We start from the raw sequence: 19,203 nt of genomic DNA on the forward strand, positions 1-19,203 counted from the left end.
GTCAATCAGAGCTGGTGTAACAACTCAACAAAACTTCACCGTTACTGCTCTTATGATCTTGAATTCATCAGTTTGAAATGCAGACCATATTACGTTCCGAGAGAATTCGCTTCAATTTTTTTACAAACCCCAATTCCAATGAAGTGGGGACGTTGTGTAAAACGTGAATAAAAACAGAATACAATGATTTGCAAACCCTTTTCGACCTATATTCAACTGAATACACTACAAAGACAAGATATTTAATGTTCAAACTGATAAACTTTATTGTTTTTTGCAAATATTTACTCATTTTGAATTTGATGCCTGCAACACGTTCCAAAAAAGCTGGGACAGGGGCAACAAAAGACTGGGAAAGTTGAGGAATGCTCAAAAAACACCTGTTTGGAACATTCCACAGGTGAACAGGCTAATTGGAAACAGGTGAGTGTCATGATTGGGTATAAAAGGAGCATCCCCCGCAAGGCTCAGTCGTTCACAAGCAAGGATGGCGTGAGGTTCACCACTTTGTGAACAACTGCGTGAGCAAATAGCCCGACAGTTTAAGAACAATGTTTCTCAATGTACAATTGCAAGGAATTTAGGGATTTCATCATCTACAGTCCATAATATCATCAAAAGATTCAGAGAATCCAGAGAAATCTCTGCACATAAGCGGCAAGGCCAAAAACCAACATTGAATGCCCGTGACCTTCGATCCCTCAGGTGCCACTGCATTAAAAACCGACATCATTCTGTAAAGGATATTACCAAGTGGGCTCAGGAACACTTCGGAAAACCATTGTTAGTTGACACAGTTCGTCGCTACATCTACAAGTGCAAGTTAAAACTCTACCATGCAAAGCAAAAGTCATATATCAACAACACCCAGAAACGCAGCCGGCTTCTCTGGGCCCGAGCTCATCTGAGATGGACTGACGCAAAGAGGGAAAGTGTGCTGTGGTCTGACAAGTCCACATTTCAAATTATTTTTGGAAATCATGGATGTCATGTCCTCCGGGCTAAAGAGGAAAAGGACCATCCAGATTGTTATCAGTGCAAAGTTCAAAAGCCAGCATCTGTGATGGTATGGGGGTGTGTTAGTGCCCGTGGCATGGGTAGCTTGCACATCTGTGAAGACACCATTAATGCTGAAAGGTACATACAGGTTTTGGAGCAACATATGCTGCCATCCAAGCGACGTCTTTTTCAGGGACGTCCCTGCTTATTTCAGCAAGACAATGCCAAGCCACATTCTGCACGTGTTACAACAGCGTGGCTTCGTAGTAAAAGAGTGCGGGTACTAGACTGGCCTGCCTGCAGTCCAGACCTGTGCCCCATTGAAAATGTGTGGCGCATTATGAAGTGCAAAATAAGACAATGGAGACCCCGGACTGTTGAGCAACTGAAGTCGTACATCAAGCAAGAATGGGAAAGAATTCCACCTACAAAGCTTCAACAATTAGTGTCCTCAGTTCCCAAATGCTTATTGAGTGTTGTTAAAAGGAAAGGTGATGAAACACAGTGGTAAACATGCCCCTGTCCCAGCTTTTTTGGAACGTGTTGCAAAATGAGTGAATATTTGCAAAAAAACAAAAAAGTTTATCAGTTTGAACATTAAATATCTTGTCTTTGTAGTGTATTCAATTGAATATAGGTAAAAAAAGATTTGCAAATCATTGTATTCTGTTTTTATTTACGTTTTACACAACGTCCCAACTTCACTGGAATTGGGGTTTGTAGTTGGTGTTTACATTCCACCACAAGGTAACACAGCCATTAGCGAACTCTCACAACACATTTCCTCTGTTGAAAACTCCAACCTTGACATGTCTGTCATCAAGTTAGGTGATTTCAACCATATGAACCTGTCCCTCGAACTATAAGTAACAAGTTACTTGCCATAGCAGAGAAAACAAAACCTTGGATCACTCCTACGTCTTAATTTCAAATGCTTACTGTGCATTCCTGAGGGCTCCACCGGGGAAGTCTGACCACGCTGTGTTACTCCTCATCCCAAAAAACAGACAAAAGCTTAAATCTATCAAGAAAACATCCAAATCTGTCAGGTCCTGGTCCATGGATGCCATTGAAACGCTTCGAGAGTGTTTTGAATGCACTAATTGGAATATATTTAGCGCAGCTTGCGACTCCCTCGATGAACTCACTGACGCAGTGACATCATATATCAAGTTCTGCGAGGAAACGTGCATCCCTACCAAAACCGTGACATTTTACGGCAATAAAAAACCTTGGTTCTCCAAAGAATTACACCTCCTACACAAAGAAAAGAACTGGGCATACAAAAACAGAAACAGGTATCAGTACAGGGCAGCCAAGTATAAGTTGCATGCTGCAATAAGAAAAGCAAAGTCCAGCTAAGCAACAAAACTCGAACAACAATTCTCTTCCACTAACTCCAGAGCAATATAGAAAAAAATTAAGGAAATGACAGATTACAAAAACGCCCCTGCTCCCCTCCAGATAATGACCATAACCTCCCAAATAAATTAAATTTTATGCAAGGTTTGAAAAACCTATTCCACCAGCCATCCCCCCTACTCCTACTCCAGTGCCACCCTTCTACATCCAGGAGGATGAGGTGAGAGCAACATTCAAAAAGCTGAACATTAGGAAATCAGCAGGGCCAGATGGCATCAGTCCTGCTTTGTTGAGCCACTGTGCAGCACAATTGGCCCCAATATTTTCCACCGTATTTAACACCTCTCTAAGTCAATGTACAGTCCCACAGTGCTTCAAACTCTCTACCATCATCCCTGTGCCAAAGTCATCAAAGATCACCTGCCTCAATGACTTTAGACCAGTTGCCCTAACATCTGTGGCCATGAAAGAATTTGAGCGCATAATTTTGTCACACTTGAAATCTTGCACCTCCCCATTGATGGACCCATATCAATTTGCCTATCAAAACAACCGGTCTGTTGAGGATACAGTTAGCATAGCCCTGCACCATGCCCTGCAACACATGGAATCACCAAACACCTACACACGCATCCTGTTCATAGACTTTAATTCCACCTTCAACCCCATCAACCCACTCAAACTCTACCATACTCTTGGATATGAACATTGACCCAGCCATATGCCACTAGATTCGGAGCTTCCTATGGAACAGGCCACAGAGGGTGAAGGTTAATAACCTAACCTCACACCCTCTTATCCTCAGTACAGGTGCTCTTCATGGCTGTGTTCTCTCCCCCTGGCTCTTCTCACTTTACGCCACCCACTTTTCATCTATTGACAGTTCTGTGAAAATAATAAAATACACAGACAACACAACCATTGTAGGCCTCATCTCCAACAATGACGAGACCCAGTACCGCACTGAAGTAGACCAAGCTTTAACTTTGTGCGCAAACAACAACCTTCTGCTTAATACCGCCAAAACCCAAGAACTCATTATTGACTTCTGATGCATGCCGAATCCCAAAATACCCATATAAATGAATGGAGACCCCATCACCACCACCATCTCTTTTAAATTCCTTGGAACATACATCAGCAATAACTTGAAGTGGAAAATTAACACTGAACACATCATCGCAAAAGCTCAACAACGACTTTACTTTCTTAGGCTGCTTAAAAAATACCGGCTCAAACTCGTTCTGTTTTACTCAGCCATTATCGAGTCCATTATAACATCTTCTATTACAGTATGGTATGCCGGCACAGACAGTCAAACATGGAAAACACTGCAGTGGATTGTCAACAAAGCATCCAACATCATAGGCAACCCACTCCCCTCAGCTGAATCGCTACATACTCACCGGACTATAAAGAGAGCAAATAAGATCATCTCCAACCGGTCACATCCTACTCATCACCTTTTCCAGCTCTTTCCCTCAGGGAGGCGCTACAGGTCACTGTCCACTAAGACTAAACGCTTCAGTTTTTCCCCCCCCCTAGTGATCAGGACTCTGAATTCCTCCGTATAGTCCCCTCCTCACACACCATTGCCATGCATACTATCATTCTGCTAATTGTGCACAATACGGTTGTTTCTGTTATTGCGTAATTGTATTGTTCGTGATAATATGTGGGGTGTCTGCTGTTGTATACAACGTTTATTGACAGATACGTTTCATCACTCAACTAAGTGACATCTTCAGTCTGCACTGACTGCAGATATCCCCACCCCTTATAAACAATAGTTGCATAACGACCGAAACCAACAACCAGTTTCATATGCAAATATGGATGTGACCATTAACTAGAGTTTTAATGACCATGTGTACTATTCACAGAGGATTAGGGAATGTTTGCAATCACAGCATTGTAAAATGGCAACGGATGTATAAAAACCAAAACGAACGACCAGTTTTATGTGCAAATATGGGTGTGGCCATTAACTAGAGTTTTAATGGTCATGTGTAGAGGATAGCCGTGACTTATAAATTGGGGAAATTACACAGACACTGGCCAAATGAATGGCACAACACAGGAGAGCTAACACGTCAGGCCAGGACTTCGCAGTCTAAACCCATCTACAGGCCAGTGGCCACTCTTTCAAGGATGAGGATGTGCACATCCTTGATAGGGAGGGGGGGGGGGGCTAAGGATACATCTGTCACCATCTTACAATGCTGTAATTGCAAACATACCAAATCCTCTGTGAATAGTACACATGGCCATTAAAACTCTAGTTATATGCAAATATGGTCACACCCATATTTGCATATGAAACTGATCGTTGGTTTCGGTCGTTATGCAACTATTGTTTATAAGGGTGGGGATACTTGCAGTCAGTTTAGACTGAACAGGTCACTTAGATGAGTGATGAAATGTATCTGTCAATAAATGTTGTATCCAGATGAACTGATTCAACCTTCTTTGATGTACAATTATATGTTAGGCATTCAGCTCATGTAAGGAACTTAGTATTGGATGAATAAAAAAAAAACTAAAATTTTGTGATTGGTGTAAAAACTGAAAAAAACAAAAACAATGAAAAAACAATAGAATGATGACAAGAGTATCAAGTATTCTTTACAGTTTAAATGTCATTCTAAGAAATTTCCACATGTAAATATTCTAACCCCACGGGATATTACAGTGTAGGGAAGGTTGGATAGCGTTGATTATCAGGATGTGCATTTACTGAACACTTGTAGGACAAAGTTAATGCTACAGTCTGACCTGTTCCCTTTCAAAGATGTCCCTGAGGTGCTCCAGACCCAGACTCTTGAGGAACTGAGTGATGTTCATGTCCAGCATTGCCACTGCAACATAAACAAGGCACCCAGTTAGAATAGCATGGTCAAAAATGCATCATCTCCAAACAAGGGTCTGCCATATTTCAGCATGAAACTTCTTTATTTACATTTATTTATTTTTCCTGATCCTCATATTGACTGGATTTGACAAATAATGGCCTGTGTTCAATATGATGAATGAAGATATGCTGCAATAAATGTCAGGCCAACATTATGGTGGACATAATGTGAGTCTATGTGAGTAATGAACCACAACAGAAAGATATGTTGAAGTTTCTAAACATCCAATCAACAGTGACTCACTTTCCCCTTCCTTCCTGTCAGCTGCTGTGGCTCCATCTGCCACTCCCGAGGCACCGGCAGTGGCGGCCGCAGCCAGGTCAGTGAGTGGGCCAGCTAGGTTGTCTATGCTGCTGGCGGCGGACAGGCAGGAGGGTGTGGAGGCTGGGGAGATTATGGAGGCACTGACCACCGTGGCCTGGGGCTTGAAGCAGCTGGGCAGGGCATCGGGTGGCATGGCATCCATCAGCAGGGCACGGATGTCATCAGCCTTGAGGGATAAGGGAATAGGTGTCAGAGGAAGGGTGATTTTGAATTAAATGTTCTTCCCTTTCCTTTGTTTCTCTAGCCCTGTGAACTATTAGTGACAAAACAGAAGATGTTTTTCCTTGAGTGCTGACTTAAAAAACAGTTGGATATGCTTAACCATCAACACCGCTTCATGAATAATAAAGAGCCACCATGCCACATAATAGTTAAATGACCAGTGTTTATACTGTCTTTATTCAACATATGTACATTTTGATGATCAATAGCCATTTGGATGCAATATTCTTTTATCAGGACAATTTTCTCCTATGACTCCTGTTAAAGGTTTTTTTTTTAGGGAGATGTTCCTTATCCGATGCAAGGGTCTAAGGACAGGATGTTGTGTTGCTGTAAAGCCCCTTGAGGCAAATTTGTGATACTGGGCTATACAAATAAAATTGACTTGACTTGACTATGACCCAGGTCATTAGGAAAAATTATTTATGGGTCATTCCTTTATAAAATTGTATCCATTTAGCAGAAGCCACACTTTGAAAGAAATAATGAAAAAAATAATTATTGATGTTTTTTTCTTCAACACTAGAATGACCACGGATGTCATTTTGATGGTTTTAGATTTTCAAAGTTTAATAACTTTATGGAAAAAGAAAAGATACAAACCTGCCGCTCCCTGAGTGGTCCTAAAATTGCATATATTTGCATTAAAATTAGTTTAGATCAACTGCACCAAAAACAAGTTATAAGATCTACCTAAAATGACCATGAGCCGTCAAAGACGGCTCGTAATTTGCGTGATTGTGCACATCATGTCACTATTTATGACGTGTGTTGGTCACATCATTTCCTTTGCGAAGTTAATTGCTCTGTCCTAGAAACACACTAGCGTTCTCCAGTGCAGAGAAATGGTCTAAACTTGATTATTGCCAACATAACTGGTTACAACCGTCATTTCAGACACGCCGTGACTACCACCGACGCGTTGCAATATTTACAGGTGCTGGAAAGCGGCGATTTTAAATTGTTTGAAAAATAGTATTAAAGTTGCTAAAATGTAGATTTTGGTGTCACGTCGTTTCTTAACAGACATGCAATGCATTAATATCTCAATTGGGCATTTATTTTGACAACCTTGATCTTGACAAACCGTGGGCAGTCATTTTGATGGCCCATGGTTATTCTAATAGTTTTTAAATTACGGTCGTTGTTTGGGACTGTTTCAATAGTTATTTTCAGTTCTTTTTTTACATTTCACGTTTTATAGGCCTTGCTGTGTTTTTTAGATTAGCAGTATGTGTTTTCCGTTTTGTTTTTCAGGTAATATTTTCACTTTTTAAATTTTGCTATTCAAGTTTGACCATGTCTCTCTGAAGTTTAAATTGTTTAAATGATAGTTGTTAAAATGTGAATTTCGGTGTCAGTCGTTTCCTAACAGACATACTAACATATGCAATGCATTACTATCTCAATTGGGTATTTATCGTGACAGAATATAGAGTTTAAAAACTGGCCGTCATTTTGACCGCCCATGATCATTTTAGGTAGGAGTGAAATCCCGGCCATTCTAGTGTTAATCATTTATCCTTTTTACAGGTCTGGAAAACATAGCCCTGTAAAAGTTGCTGTATAGAAACCCTGACACCAGTTGTTACCGTGGCCAAGTCTAGAGCAGTCTGGCCCTCCTGGTTTTTCATGGTGGGGTCAGCTCCGTGGGCAAGCAGCAGGGCACATAGCTGGGTACGGCCCTTCTGAGCAGCCTCATGTAGAGGTGTGAATGCCCATTTGTCTGTAGCATTCACACAGGTGTTGTACTTGATCAACAGGGCTGCAATGTCAACATGCTGTGAGAAAGAGAAGATGAGTCAAAAACTAGAGTTTACATGGAAGTTTACATGAAAAAAAGTTACATGGAGTTTACATGAAAAAAAAGAGGCAAAAGCTCTTTTAAGCTTTTGTTTCAGTGTTGCGCTAAGACAATTATTTATGACAGAAGCCAAAATTTCAGCATGGGTTCCCTTGGTCAAACACAGGTCACCTTTCTTATTTATTTGATTGAATCAAATAAAATTATTGAACATTCACAATTGACTCAAAGAATTCTGGGTGCTTTTGAAGGCTTGTACATGTTAGCAATCTCAATAAATACTTGGGTAAAACAGGTCAATATTTCTGAGTCAAACCTCAGTACCACCAAGACAAATTATTCCACATTTATTATACTTAACAAATAAAAGTGATTCTGGTTTTGCTGTTGTGACTGACCCCATATGAGGCAGCATTATGAAGAGGAATGAGGCCTCCCTTGTCCTGGGCGTTGACATCAGCCCCATGCTCCAGCAGATACTCAGCCACCTCCAGATTATTATAGCCAGCTGGGGTAGAAAGCACAAGAGACATTAGGATGAAACGCTTCACAACAAAAAAGCTTAGCAAACATCAATGGCTTAGAAGACTGGACCAGTCAAGTAATCAAAAGGCTCAACTTTAACTCCCAAGTTCAGTAATCAGTTAGTTTTAGTACTGAATTCAGACAAGGAGAACAAAACCACAACATTTTAGAGCTGGCATCATGTTTTTACCGGCAAGGTGAAGTGGTGTGGAGTTACGCCCCTGGGTGTCTCTGCAGTTGATGTTCTCTGGGGAGCAGAGCTTCTGGACGCGGGCAAGGCAGCCTTTTTTGGCAGCATCCAAAAGGGCAGCATCCCCCCTCAGCAGGTCCTGGATGTCTGTGTCTCCATCTTTCACCATGTCCAGCGGCATGTTGCCATCACGGTTCTTCTTGGTTGGGTCTGCTCCGTGCTTGGAAATGAAAGTCCTTTATTTGCCATGCCGATACCTTGGTGAAGTCTGAAGCTACCAAATCTCAGGTTCTCCATCAGAACAGCATATTTGCACATACAAGAGGCTTTGTTATACTGCTCTCATGTGCTTTACGGTCTTATTATAAACTGGCGTGGATGATAAAATTTCATATGATACACTGCACTACAAATACACATTACTAATATCAGGAATCACGTCTATTTATAACATGTGTACAACAGTATGTAAGTAATTACATTAATCACCAATAAAGGATATGGAGAAAACCAATACAGTGAGGCACTCCGGTAACACTTTAAAATAACTACACACTATGAAGCATTATTTGAGTATTAGTAACTACTGAATTCATCACTAGTAAAGCATTTGTAAAGCATTTGTAAAAGCAAGACATGCACCAATGGTTAGTAAGTGTGTTAATGGATGTTTTATAAATACTTATTAATACTGCAATTCATGATTAATTCATGTACAAATTTACATCTAAATAGTTTGTTAATCATGTACTTACACTTTCTAAAGGATCATAAGATCCTTTAGACTTTTGTGAGTCTCAAGGTACTGCTGGCCTTTCAATCTCATTTGTAAATGCTTTGTAAGGCATAGACAGTCTTCAGTTTAGATGAGGTCATACAAAATACGTAACTAACAACTAGTAACTACCTGAATTAATCATGAATTGCAGTATTAATAAGTATTTATAAAACATCTATTAACACACTCACTAACCATTGGTGCCATGTCTTGCTTTACAAATGATGAATTCAGTAGTTACTAATACTTAACTAATGCTTCATAGTGTGTAGTTATAAAGTGTTACCAGCACTCCTACAATAATATACTGATGACTACCTTGAGTAGCAATTTGCAGATTTCATATTTGCCCTTTGCTGCAGCCTCGTGGAGTGGGGTGAACTTCCACAGATCGGCTACATTGACTGAAGCTCCGTGTCGAACCAGTAGCTCTGCCACTTCATAGTGACCGTAGGAACAGGCATTGTGGAGAGGCACCAGGCCGCTGAAAGTTAAGAAGCAGGCATGTCACAAAAGTTTTGAGCTAATTCAAATATGGAACTTTTCAGATACAAGTTTAAAGTACAGACACAGACAAAACAAGAGATCCACACAGAACCCCCCAAACACACACACAAAAAGCATGGTTGTTTTTATTGTTGATGCAGATAAATGCCTAGGCCACGATCTGAAGTTTTATGGCATCTCTAAAGGACCTGGAGTCTCATTTATAACCGTTGCGTACGCACAAAACAGAGTCTGAAAGAGGCATACACCATTTCCCACGCAAAATTTGTGATCTATAAATTATATATAATTTATACATAAATCTATATATCACAGCTGATGAGTGCGAGACACACGAAACAGGCCTGTACTGCAATGTATTAAAATCTTTTTTCCTGTATCCGTGTTGATCTATATATCTATATATATTTATATATCTATATATTTATCTAATCTATTTTTATATAATTTGTGATCTTTTTGGCGCACACCATTTACGGCTTTTGTGCACACGTACACTTTTAACTTTTAGTAAGGATCCTACGCACTGTTTTATAAATGAGACCCCTTGGCAGTAGAGAGGGTAAACCTACCCCTTGTCTTTAGCGTGGACATCAGCTCCGTGGTGTAGCAGGTACTCCACCACAGCCACTCGGTTGTAACCTGCAGCAAAGTGAAGTGGGGTGGAATGGCGGCCCTCCAAGTCACGGCAGTTCACATTTTGCGGGGTACACAGTTGCTATCATGCACAAAGAAGAGAAAAAAATTAACAGCTACCTCTCCAGGACTGTGCAGCCGTTTTTCTGTTTTCTTTAAGACCAAGGTCGTAGACATCAGAGCAAAGATTGTAGCCTCCACAGCAGCTGCAACCCCGCCCACCTGCCCTCCCTTCTTGAATGGCTCCACCCTGTGCAGCTTCAAAGAGGTTACACCATTTGCACTTTTGGCCATCATAACTAAATCCAAGCCCACAAGCCCTTGACCCCATACCCACTCCCCTGTTGAAAGCCTGCTCACCAACCCTTTTTCAATTCCTCATTACACTCATCAACAAATCACTTCAGAGTGGAGAGATGCCCATCCATTTTAAAAGAGCAGCTGTCACCCCACTCTTATGAAGCCCTCCAATTTGGTTTCCGGCCTGCACAGTACAGTAACAGCCCTGATAAAAGTCACCAATGACTTGTTGATGGCAGCAGACTCCAGGTCACCCAGCATCTTGGTTCTACTAGATCTGAGTGCCAGATTCAACAACGTGGACCATAACATCCTCCTCCACCACCTCAAGACCCACACTATGGTCAATGTCACAGCCTTGAAGTGGTTCACCTCCTACCTCACCAATATCATGTGTTACTGGGGGGTTCTAGGTCTGATGACACTAGAGTGACAAGCGGTGTCCCACAGGGGTCAGTGCTTGGGCCGATCCTGTTTTCAATCTACTTCAGGGTGGGCAACATGATCCAGAAAGGGCCAGTGTGGGTGCAGGTCTTTGTTCCAACCAAGCAGTTACACGCTTGATTCTATTAGTCAACCAATAGTCTTTGCTAAGGACCTTGATTTGTAGACTCAGGTGTGTAACTGCTTGGTTGGAACAAAGACCTGCACCCACACCGGCCCTTTCTGGATCATTTTGCCCATCCCTGATCTACTTACTCTCACTTGGACGTATCATCAGACAACACAATATCGTCTTCCACCGCTATGCTGATGACACCCAGGTCTACATAATGCAACCCAATCCCACCAGCGCAATCTCCAACCTAAACCCCTGCCTAGAGGACATCTGCTCCTGGATGAATAACAACTTCCTCCAGCTCAACAACAGCAAGACAGAGGCAATCCTGATAGGGACCACCAAACAACTCACCAACGCCAGCAGCATTGGTCCCTCCCTCGATGGTCAACTCATTCCCCTCTCCTCTGTCATCATCAATCTTGGGAGTTAAGTTCGACTCCACATTCTCATCCCAAGCCCATATTAAACACATCTGAAAGATTTCCTTTTTTCACCTTAATAATATAGCCAGTCTGAAGGCATCACTTTTAAAACATGACACCAAAAAACTGGTCCATATACTAATCTTCTCCCACATTGATTATGGTAATGCCCTTCTCTCTGGTCTTCCAGTCAAATCTATCAACCGTCTACAACGAAGTTAGAACAATGCTGCCAGAGTCCTCACCGGCTCAAAAAATCAGTCCACATAACGCCATACTCACCCAACTCCACTGGCTCCCAGTCCACTTCAGGATCCATTTCAAAGTCCTCCTCCTGACCTACAAATTCTTAAATGGCCAAAGCCCCAGCTACCTCAATGACCTCATCACCGCCCACAAACCCTCACGCTTCCTCCGCTCTAACCATTCTCTGCTGCTCCACATCCCCCTTATGTCTCCGGATGATGGCAGACCGAGCCTTCTGCTCTTTTTCCCCACGCCTCTGGAACTCCGTCCTGGATGATCTCAGAACTGCCCCTTCCATCAAGGTTTTTAAAACAGGCCTTAAAATCCTTGTTTATCAACAGGCCTTCCTTTTAAGCCTTTTATAGTGGCCCACCCTTGTTTTAATCCTTTTTACTTAATTTTATTCTACTTTTGTTTTTTTTACAGTGGCCCACCTTAGTTTTATTCCTCCTCTTCTATATTTTTACTTATATAATCTCCTTATTTGTTGAGCACTTTCTCTACCGTTGAGTGTTTCTTTTAACAAAGTTATTTATATATATAATCTTTTTAAACTATAGTCTTATCTGGGAAGTGCTTTGAGATCTGTCACCGCAGATAAGCGCTATACAAACTCAATTTTTATTATTATTTGTAAGCATTATGATGTAAAATAGATTTAACAAGTGCACAGTTTTTCAATGGCCATGAGCCATTAAAAAAATGAAGCCAACTGGTGAATTACAAAAAGTTAGAGATGAAGCATGAACACATAATGTTGCTCAGCATTTCTCAAGAGGCACAGAGAAGCCTACAATTTAGAATAAGTACTCTTAAAAGAGAAACTTAATATACAAGTAATAATTTTAGTGTCATCACCTGGTATAAAAATAAAAACTGAGAAAAAAAATCACAAAGGATGTGGAACCAAATACCCTTTGACCACTGCCAGTGTAACAAATAAAACTACAGAAAATGTACTGAACCAACCTGCACAGTGTCCAGATCCCCTGCTTTGGCTGCTTCAAGGAACCGGTAGTCTACGTCAGAGTTACGGGTGGGCACATTTTCTGAGCAAGTGAGGACAAATTCAAGACCAAAGGTCAGCTCCATCGATTTGCACCCAACCAATAGCATTCTGGTTGATTTGGTTGGTTCTGTTATATTCAAAGTCATTTTCAGCACCGCATTCAGAAATATTCAGAACTTCCCTTGTCTGTAAAACACAACATATTTCACCAATTTTGACTGGCAGAATTATATTTCAAACATTTTTTTTTATTCTCCCAAACTGACAAAGGTTGTTAATGATGAATATTTACGTGTCACATTGTAAATAGAGCAAAAGTCAAGCAGTTTGAGATTTCTATTGATTTTTTTTATACAATTTCTATACATAAATTTAGATATAGCATGTACAGCATAGATACAAATGCACATCTGTCCTCAAAACGTTCCTTATCTCAGATTATGGTAGAATGATAGTGTCACAGAATTACATTTTTTTTAAATTTATTTCTGATTTTTCCCTTTTTCTCCCAATTTAGTGGCCAATCGCTTCCTATTTTAATTCAAACACCCACCCTCATACTGCATGCGTTCGCCAACTGCATCTCTCCGGCCGGCAGTCTCGAAGGAGACGCCTCCCCACTTTCGTGACTAGTCAAATCCAGGCCAAACCACTGCTTTTTCCGACACACACAGAGATGCATTCATGTGACGAACACAAGCCGACTCCGCCCCCCTCCCGAAGACAGCGCTGCCAATGATTGCTGCTTCATCGAGTCCGGCCATAGTTGGATCTGACCACTGAATTACATTTTGATCCTAAATTCTTGACACAAACCTCAAAAGAATTGAAATTCTTGGAAGACATTGTTTTGCAAAGCAACACTTTTTGGTGAAATTTGGCTTTTAATTAGAGCCAGAAGACCAGTGGGTGCTGTTACCATTGAGAATCTGCTGCACTGCCTCATTGCCCATCTGTGCAGCTGTGAAACCTTGTAGGGACACGATGGACGGGTCAGCTCCATAGCTCAACAGCAGCCTGCAGGTCTGGATATGGCCTGCCAGTGCTGCCCTGTGCAGGGCTGTCTGGCCCAGTGTGTCCACAGCATTCACCTAGAGTTGGGTGGTGTCAAAAGAAAAGTTTTATAAAACTATAATCTTAACCTTTTAAATTGGGAATCCACACATGCTATTATTTCACAAGCATTGTCCTGCAGTATGACATTGACTAACACACAGTTGCACCAGGGAGCTGCCAAGTACAACCACAGTCTTTCCCCTTGACTATTCAATGGCTCCTCTGAAACGACTGAAGACTGAAAGCTTTATTCAAGGGCCCTTCAACAATAATTATCAAGGTAGAGGGAGTGTTACTCCTTGATTTTCCACTTACAAATTACACTTAAAGTACATTAGGCAACACAAGTATATGAAAGAGAAAAATATGCGAGCAAACCATAGACTGTATAAAATAATAGACGTAGACACCGTGACATCCCCCATTGGTTAGTGGACTATCGTTTTGAAGCCTCGAGTTTGGCATTTTCCCGTTGCAATCTTGATTTTTGAAACCAGACGTGACTGTATTTGGACGAGAGTGTGGAGCTGGGAAGGAGTGACGGATGGAATTGACTTGGAAACTGAGGACACTATGCTTGCCCACAACCTCGCTGGCAACCTGACTGTACTTGGCTCTGCCGTGGCAAGTTGCATTCCAAATTTATCGCATGCTAAGACAACAAGGCCAGCTCGAAATGGCTGCTTCACATGAACAATATTAGCGTAACTAAGAGATTCGCAGAAAAAAACATTTTTTTACATGGATAGATTATCAACTATGATACAAGTTTCACAAGTCTAGCTCAGTGGCTAGCCACCTGTGATTCTACCCACCTGTAATTCAAAGCAGCCACGCCCTTAAATATACATAACTTTAAGCCTTAACATATATAATTTAAATTGGTGAGTTATATAAAAATTCACCCCCGTACAGTTGTCAGGAATGGGGAAATAAGCTATAGAGACCAAAAAAAAAAATGTAAACCAGGCTGTAAACATGTTTATTTCTGCTGTAAAGTTGGGCAATTTAACATGGGGGTCTAAGGGGATTAACTCGCCTTTGGAGCCAGCCTCAAGTGGCCCTTCGAGGAACTGCAGTTTTTGGCACTTCCACATTGGCTTCATCTTACAGCCCCAGAGGTTGCCACTTGGAGCAAACCAGAGAGACTTACCTTGGCTCCGTGTTTCTGCAAGACCTCCAGGATATCGTTGTGAGCTCTCTCCGCGGCAACATGCAGAGGAGTCATGAAGCTGCCGTGACAAGAAAGAGATGCAGGCAAAGAAATGACTACAGTGAAAGTACCCAACTCCAGCAGGTACAAACACGACTGCCATTTATGTGGCTAACAAGAATTCATTACCTTCTTTTGTCATTATGCACTCTATTGGCAGCCAAAATCAATGAAAGTCTAACCAAGCATTGCACAGCATGAGATAATGCCAACTATTTGAAAAACAACTAAGCCTTAAATTTTGGCAAGCGTGCAAGCCAGTTATTTGATTATGAACTGTCAATTCTTCTAAGTGTGATTATAGTTTAGTTTGCATTGTCGTTTCTCTTAAGGCAAGGTGGCTTTAAAGTTTCTTGGTATATATGTGTGTGCGAGCAGTTCAGTCACTGCTATTCTTATTTTGTGTTTTATACAGCCAGAAGAAGTAGCTAGATAAGGGGACAGATGAGATGAAGAGAGGAGAAAAAATACACCATTTGGATTCTCTGTATAGATGGAAGACTTCAACACTTAACTGGCTTCAGGTGCAGAAAATCTTATCTGTATAATTTGTGATTTTCCTTCCTCTCCCTGTGTCTTTTAGTGGTGAAAACTAACTTAGCTGATAGTTGAGTAATGGTGGTCTTACTCTTTGTTCTTTTCATTGATGTTGGCTCCTTTGCGTAGCAGCAGTTCAGTCACCTGCTTGCGTTTGGGATGGGGGGAGGCTACAGCACAGTGCTGAAAAATATAATTACATCAGCTCAATAAAAATAAATTACTTCTGTAAGACCAGAAAGCACTGACACTACTGCTTACAGTTGCAAAACACATTAATAGTTCATAATTTAAATGTTTAATACTTCGATTGATTAATGCAATTGCTGTGTCACTCAATGAGCTTGAATTTGTTGTAGCTGATGAACAGATATGGCTGACCAAGCTCATAGAAGAAAACATAGATAGCCAAAACTAAAGTTCAACTATGTCATTTCCTATTAGTGGGTTAGAAGGTGCTGAAACAAAAGCACCGGCAACAATTTCTTTTTCAAAGGATCTCTGGGATTTGACGTGATCAAACACACAACACACAGTGTCCATCAGCGTCCATAATGCACATCGTACCATGGTGTGGCAAGTTAAACAAAATTGTCCATTTTCAGGATTGTAGTTGTAATAACTCGACTATAAACACATGATACAGAACACAGATGGGGTCAGGTCACTTAAAAAAAATAATGAATCAAGGACAAATTTATTTCTTTAAAATTCAAGACCTGAAAATATTGAGGATTTGTCCTATCATCTATAAAGTAGATTAGATGAAGGCAACAATGTATTTATTACAGTAAAAATCATAGAAACTACTGTTACTGTGTGGGTTGAAGTTATAATGGAAACTTAAAGAATTATGTAAAATGAGAAACCCAATCTCAAAAGTAATACAAAGACTTGATTCTGACCAGAGCTGTTTCGTTGGTCTGGGGGTGTTTGAAGCTGATGATCTCCAGTGCCAGGGTCTTCTTTACTTTGGCCACATCCGCCTCTCGGGCTGCCTGCAGCAGCGAGTGACCTTTGAACTCATCTATATGCCAGAGTAAAGAGAGTATAAATGTTAATGGTCATTACCATGTAAGTTCCTTCTCCATACCACACCGAGACATGTCATGCTATTGGTTAGATGAGTGTACATGTGTTTATGCACTTTGCATGGTTACTGTGTGTGTGAACTCACAGGTGAGTCTCTCCTTGAGCTCTGGGGTGGGGGCCATGTCCACAGCACTCTTGCTGTGACAGTTGAGCAGGGTGGGGTCAGCCCCATGGCTCAGCAGTAAGGAGCATACCTCCACACGGTTCTTAGATGCTGCTTCATGGAGTGGGGTGAACTGCCACAGGTCCATGGCATTCACACAAGCACCATGCTGGAAAGTTAGAAATTAAGAAGAATGGACATCAAATTCAGAATATTTGGGTACAGTGCAGCCAATTAATTTTTTTATTTAGACTACCAGCCAAAGCAGCTGCAGTATCCCAGATTTCACCTGCCACTTCCTGCAATTTCTTTTTATGTTGGCTGGTTAAATGCCAAACTGGCTGATAAACTTCATAGCCAAAATTTGTTTTCCTATATATAGCTGACAGCTGATGTTATTGCCCTTTTTGTTTAGGTATGTTAACTGGTATTAAAAAAAAACTTCTACTCTTACTTTGAGCAGGAGCTCTGTCACCTCAAAATGACCATAGGAGCAAGCATTGTGAAGGGGAACCAGGCCACTGCGGGACCAAGACAGTGAAGTTAGTGCAATAACAAACAAAAAAACCCAAAAAAAACATAATGGAGGAACAATATGAAAAGGATATCTTGTTTCACTTCACTGTCCAGATACAGGGGTGTTTTGAGGAGGTGCCTTACCCTTTGTCCTTAGCATGGACATCCGCTCCATGCTGGAGGAGGAGCTGAACGATACGGACACGGTTGTAGCCGGCGGCCAAGTGCAGGGGGGTGGACTGCAAGAGAGGGTGAGTTGTTAGACACCGAGCTGGTTGGCTGACTGTGTATGTGCTACCTTCAGTAGGCCAGGCAAGAGCGAGAAGCTGATTAGGGACAGAAGCAATTTGCTGCACAAGGCTACACTCTCGAGTTGCAAATGAATGGAGAATGATGATGCAAAGTCAGTATAGGTCTGCTCAAATCTGGACACATAATTCATCAGCTACATGTACTGTTCCTGTCCTGAGTGAGCGACATCTATACCAGGCAGCATCAACCTCAAGAACCCTTAACTACCCCTCAAACATTTAATCAAAATTTCGGGGAAAAAATGTCTTCCAAAGCGTTGGACATACAAATTAGATATAAGTAGTTATCTAGCTTGTCAATTTCCACTGATGGAATAGGTACTTGAAAAGAACCCAAAATGTTATGGAGTGCAAAGTATGAGTATTAGTGTGCATTTGTGCAGGCCATAAAAAAGTAGCTTCATCGCTGCCAAATAAATGAATGTTAGGATAAGCAAAGCTGTGAGAAAAAAATCCAGTGGCATTCAATCTCAACTCTAAAGTCTAGCTCAGGCCTACTTCATGAATCAAATGACAGAGAAAGAACTATTTCAATTCCCATGCACTGGTAATCAAGACAACAGCCAGGGAAGTAAACTGTTTAAAACTCAAGACACACTGAGAGCATCTCAACACGAGTGTGCATAAAATCAGAGGGGTATCATTCAATGTTGGGTGACATGGGCAATCAAAAGATCAATTCATCGACAGTGATGGTAGCAGAGCTCGGAATGAGCAGTGAAACGTAATTTTCATTGACAACTTAATACCAACTGACCCATTAGGGAACAGAATGTTGAGGTGGACAAATTTCACAGAGGAACAGAGGAAAAAAATAAATTGACAAAATGCAAGAGCAGGCCTTTAAACATGCACGAGTGATCACAGAAGTAAATCAGACATTGACCCTGGAGAAGTGACTTGAAAGTTGGGAGAAAGTGTGGGTGAGTGAATTTTAAGAGGATGCAGAGGAGAGGAGAGGCACTGAGAAAGCAGGCAGTGGAGAAATTTTGAGCTCCTCTCCTATTATAAAAGGTGAAAATTGTCACCATAACACCAACCCTACTCCCCGACATTGGGCACACACACTGCACTTATACACACAAACACAGACTCTGGTGGTGGTGCCACCAGAGTAGCACCACCACTTATTTGAGTAAAAGACTACTTGTCCAATAAACCACAATTGTCCCCCACCCCACCCCCCCCCCAAAAAATGTAATCTTAGGGGGCGGGGAAAGCAAATTTTTTCGAAATTCTGAAAGGGTATTAGGCTTTATAATGGTTATGGGTATTTTTAGAGAAGTATTGCATATATTAAATTAAACCTAGGCCATTTCTCACTGTCATACATGGCTGTAGGGCGTTTCACACCACACATGGAACTGTTATCTTATTCTATGCTTGGGCACGTTAGGGAAAGACATCACTTTTTTTTTCTCTAAATTTTCACCAGAGACTGTGGCTGTTACTAATTTAGTTTCATTCATTCAAGTTTGATTAACCCACCAAACTTAGGCTAATTTTTCTTAGCCATTTATCATTTATTTTGTTTTACAATCTGCCGGCCTACTGACATTCATGTTTTTTTTTCTTCC

The 19,203-nt window shown here is 41.2% G+C and overlaps 1 protein-coding gene across 2 annotated transcripts in view; it reads right to left on the reverse strand.

Moving 5' to 3' along the window:
- The window catches only part of tnksb (tankyrase, TRF1-interacting ankyrin-related ADP-ribose polymerase b), a 44,721-nt gene that overhangs the window by 6,639 nt on the left and 18,879 nt on the right, over nucleotides 1–19,203 (reverse strand). For both annotated transcript variants that reach the window (XM_056281424.1, XM_056281432.1), the window contains 15 exons: nucleotides 17,460–17,554; nucleotides 17,254–17,320; nucleotides 16,782–16,968; nucleotides 16,510–16,631; nucleotides 15,696–15,787; nucleotides 15,008–15,086; nucleotides 13,718–13,889; nucleotides 12,759–12,838; nucleotides 10,196–10,341; nucleotides 9,435–9,600; nucleotides 8,339–8,558; nucleotides 8,022–8,131; nucleotides 7,412–7,600; nucleotides 5,517–5,763; nucleotides 5,137–5,219 (listed from right to left, as the gene is read on the reverse strand). In XM_056281424.1, the coding sequence (XP_056137399.1) occupies nucleotides 5,137–5,219; nucleotides 5,517–5,763; nucleotides 7,412–7,600; nucleotides 8,022–8,131; nucleotides 8,339–8,558; nucleotides 9,435–9,600; nucleotides 10,196–10,341; nucleotides 12,759–12,838; nucleotides 13,718–13,889; nucleotides 15,008–15,086; nucleotides 15,696–15,787; nucleotides 16,510–16,631; nucleotides 16,782–16,968; nucleotides 17,254–17,320; nucleotides 17,460–17,554 (2,055 nt within the window). The remainder of the gene's footprint in view (nucleotides 1–5,136; nucleotides 5,220–5,516; nucleotides 5,764–7,411; nucleotides 7,601–8,021; nucleotides 8,132–8,338; nucleotides 8,559–9,434; nucleotides 9,601–10,195; nucleotides 10,342–12,758; nucleotides 12,839–13,717; nucleotides 13,890–15,007; nucleotides 15,087–15,695; nucleotides 15,788–16,509; nucleotides 16,632–16,781; nucleotides 16,969–17,253; nucleotides 17,321–17,459; nucleotides 17,555–19,203) is intronic.

Source organism: Lampris incognitus, chromosome 1, assembly GCF_029633865.1.
Source record: "Lampris incognitus isolate fLamInc1 chromosome 1, fLamInc1.hap2, whole genome shotgun sequence".
Lineage (NCBI taxonomy): Eukaryota > Metazoa > Chordata > Actinopteri > Lampriformes > Lampridae > Lampris > Lampris incognitus.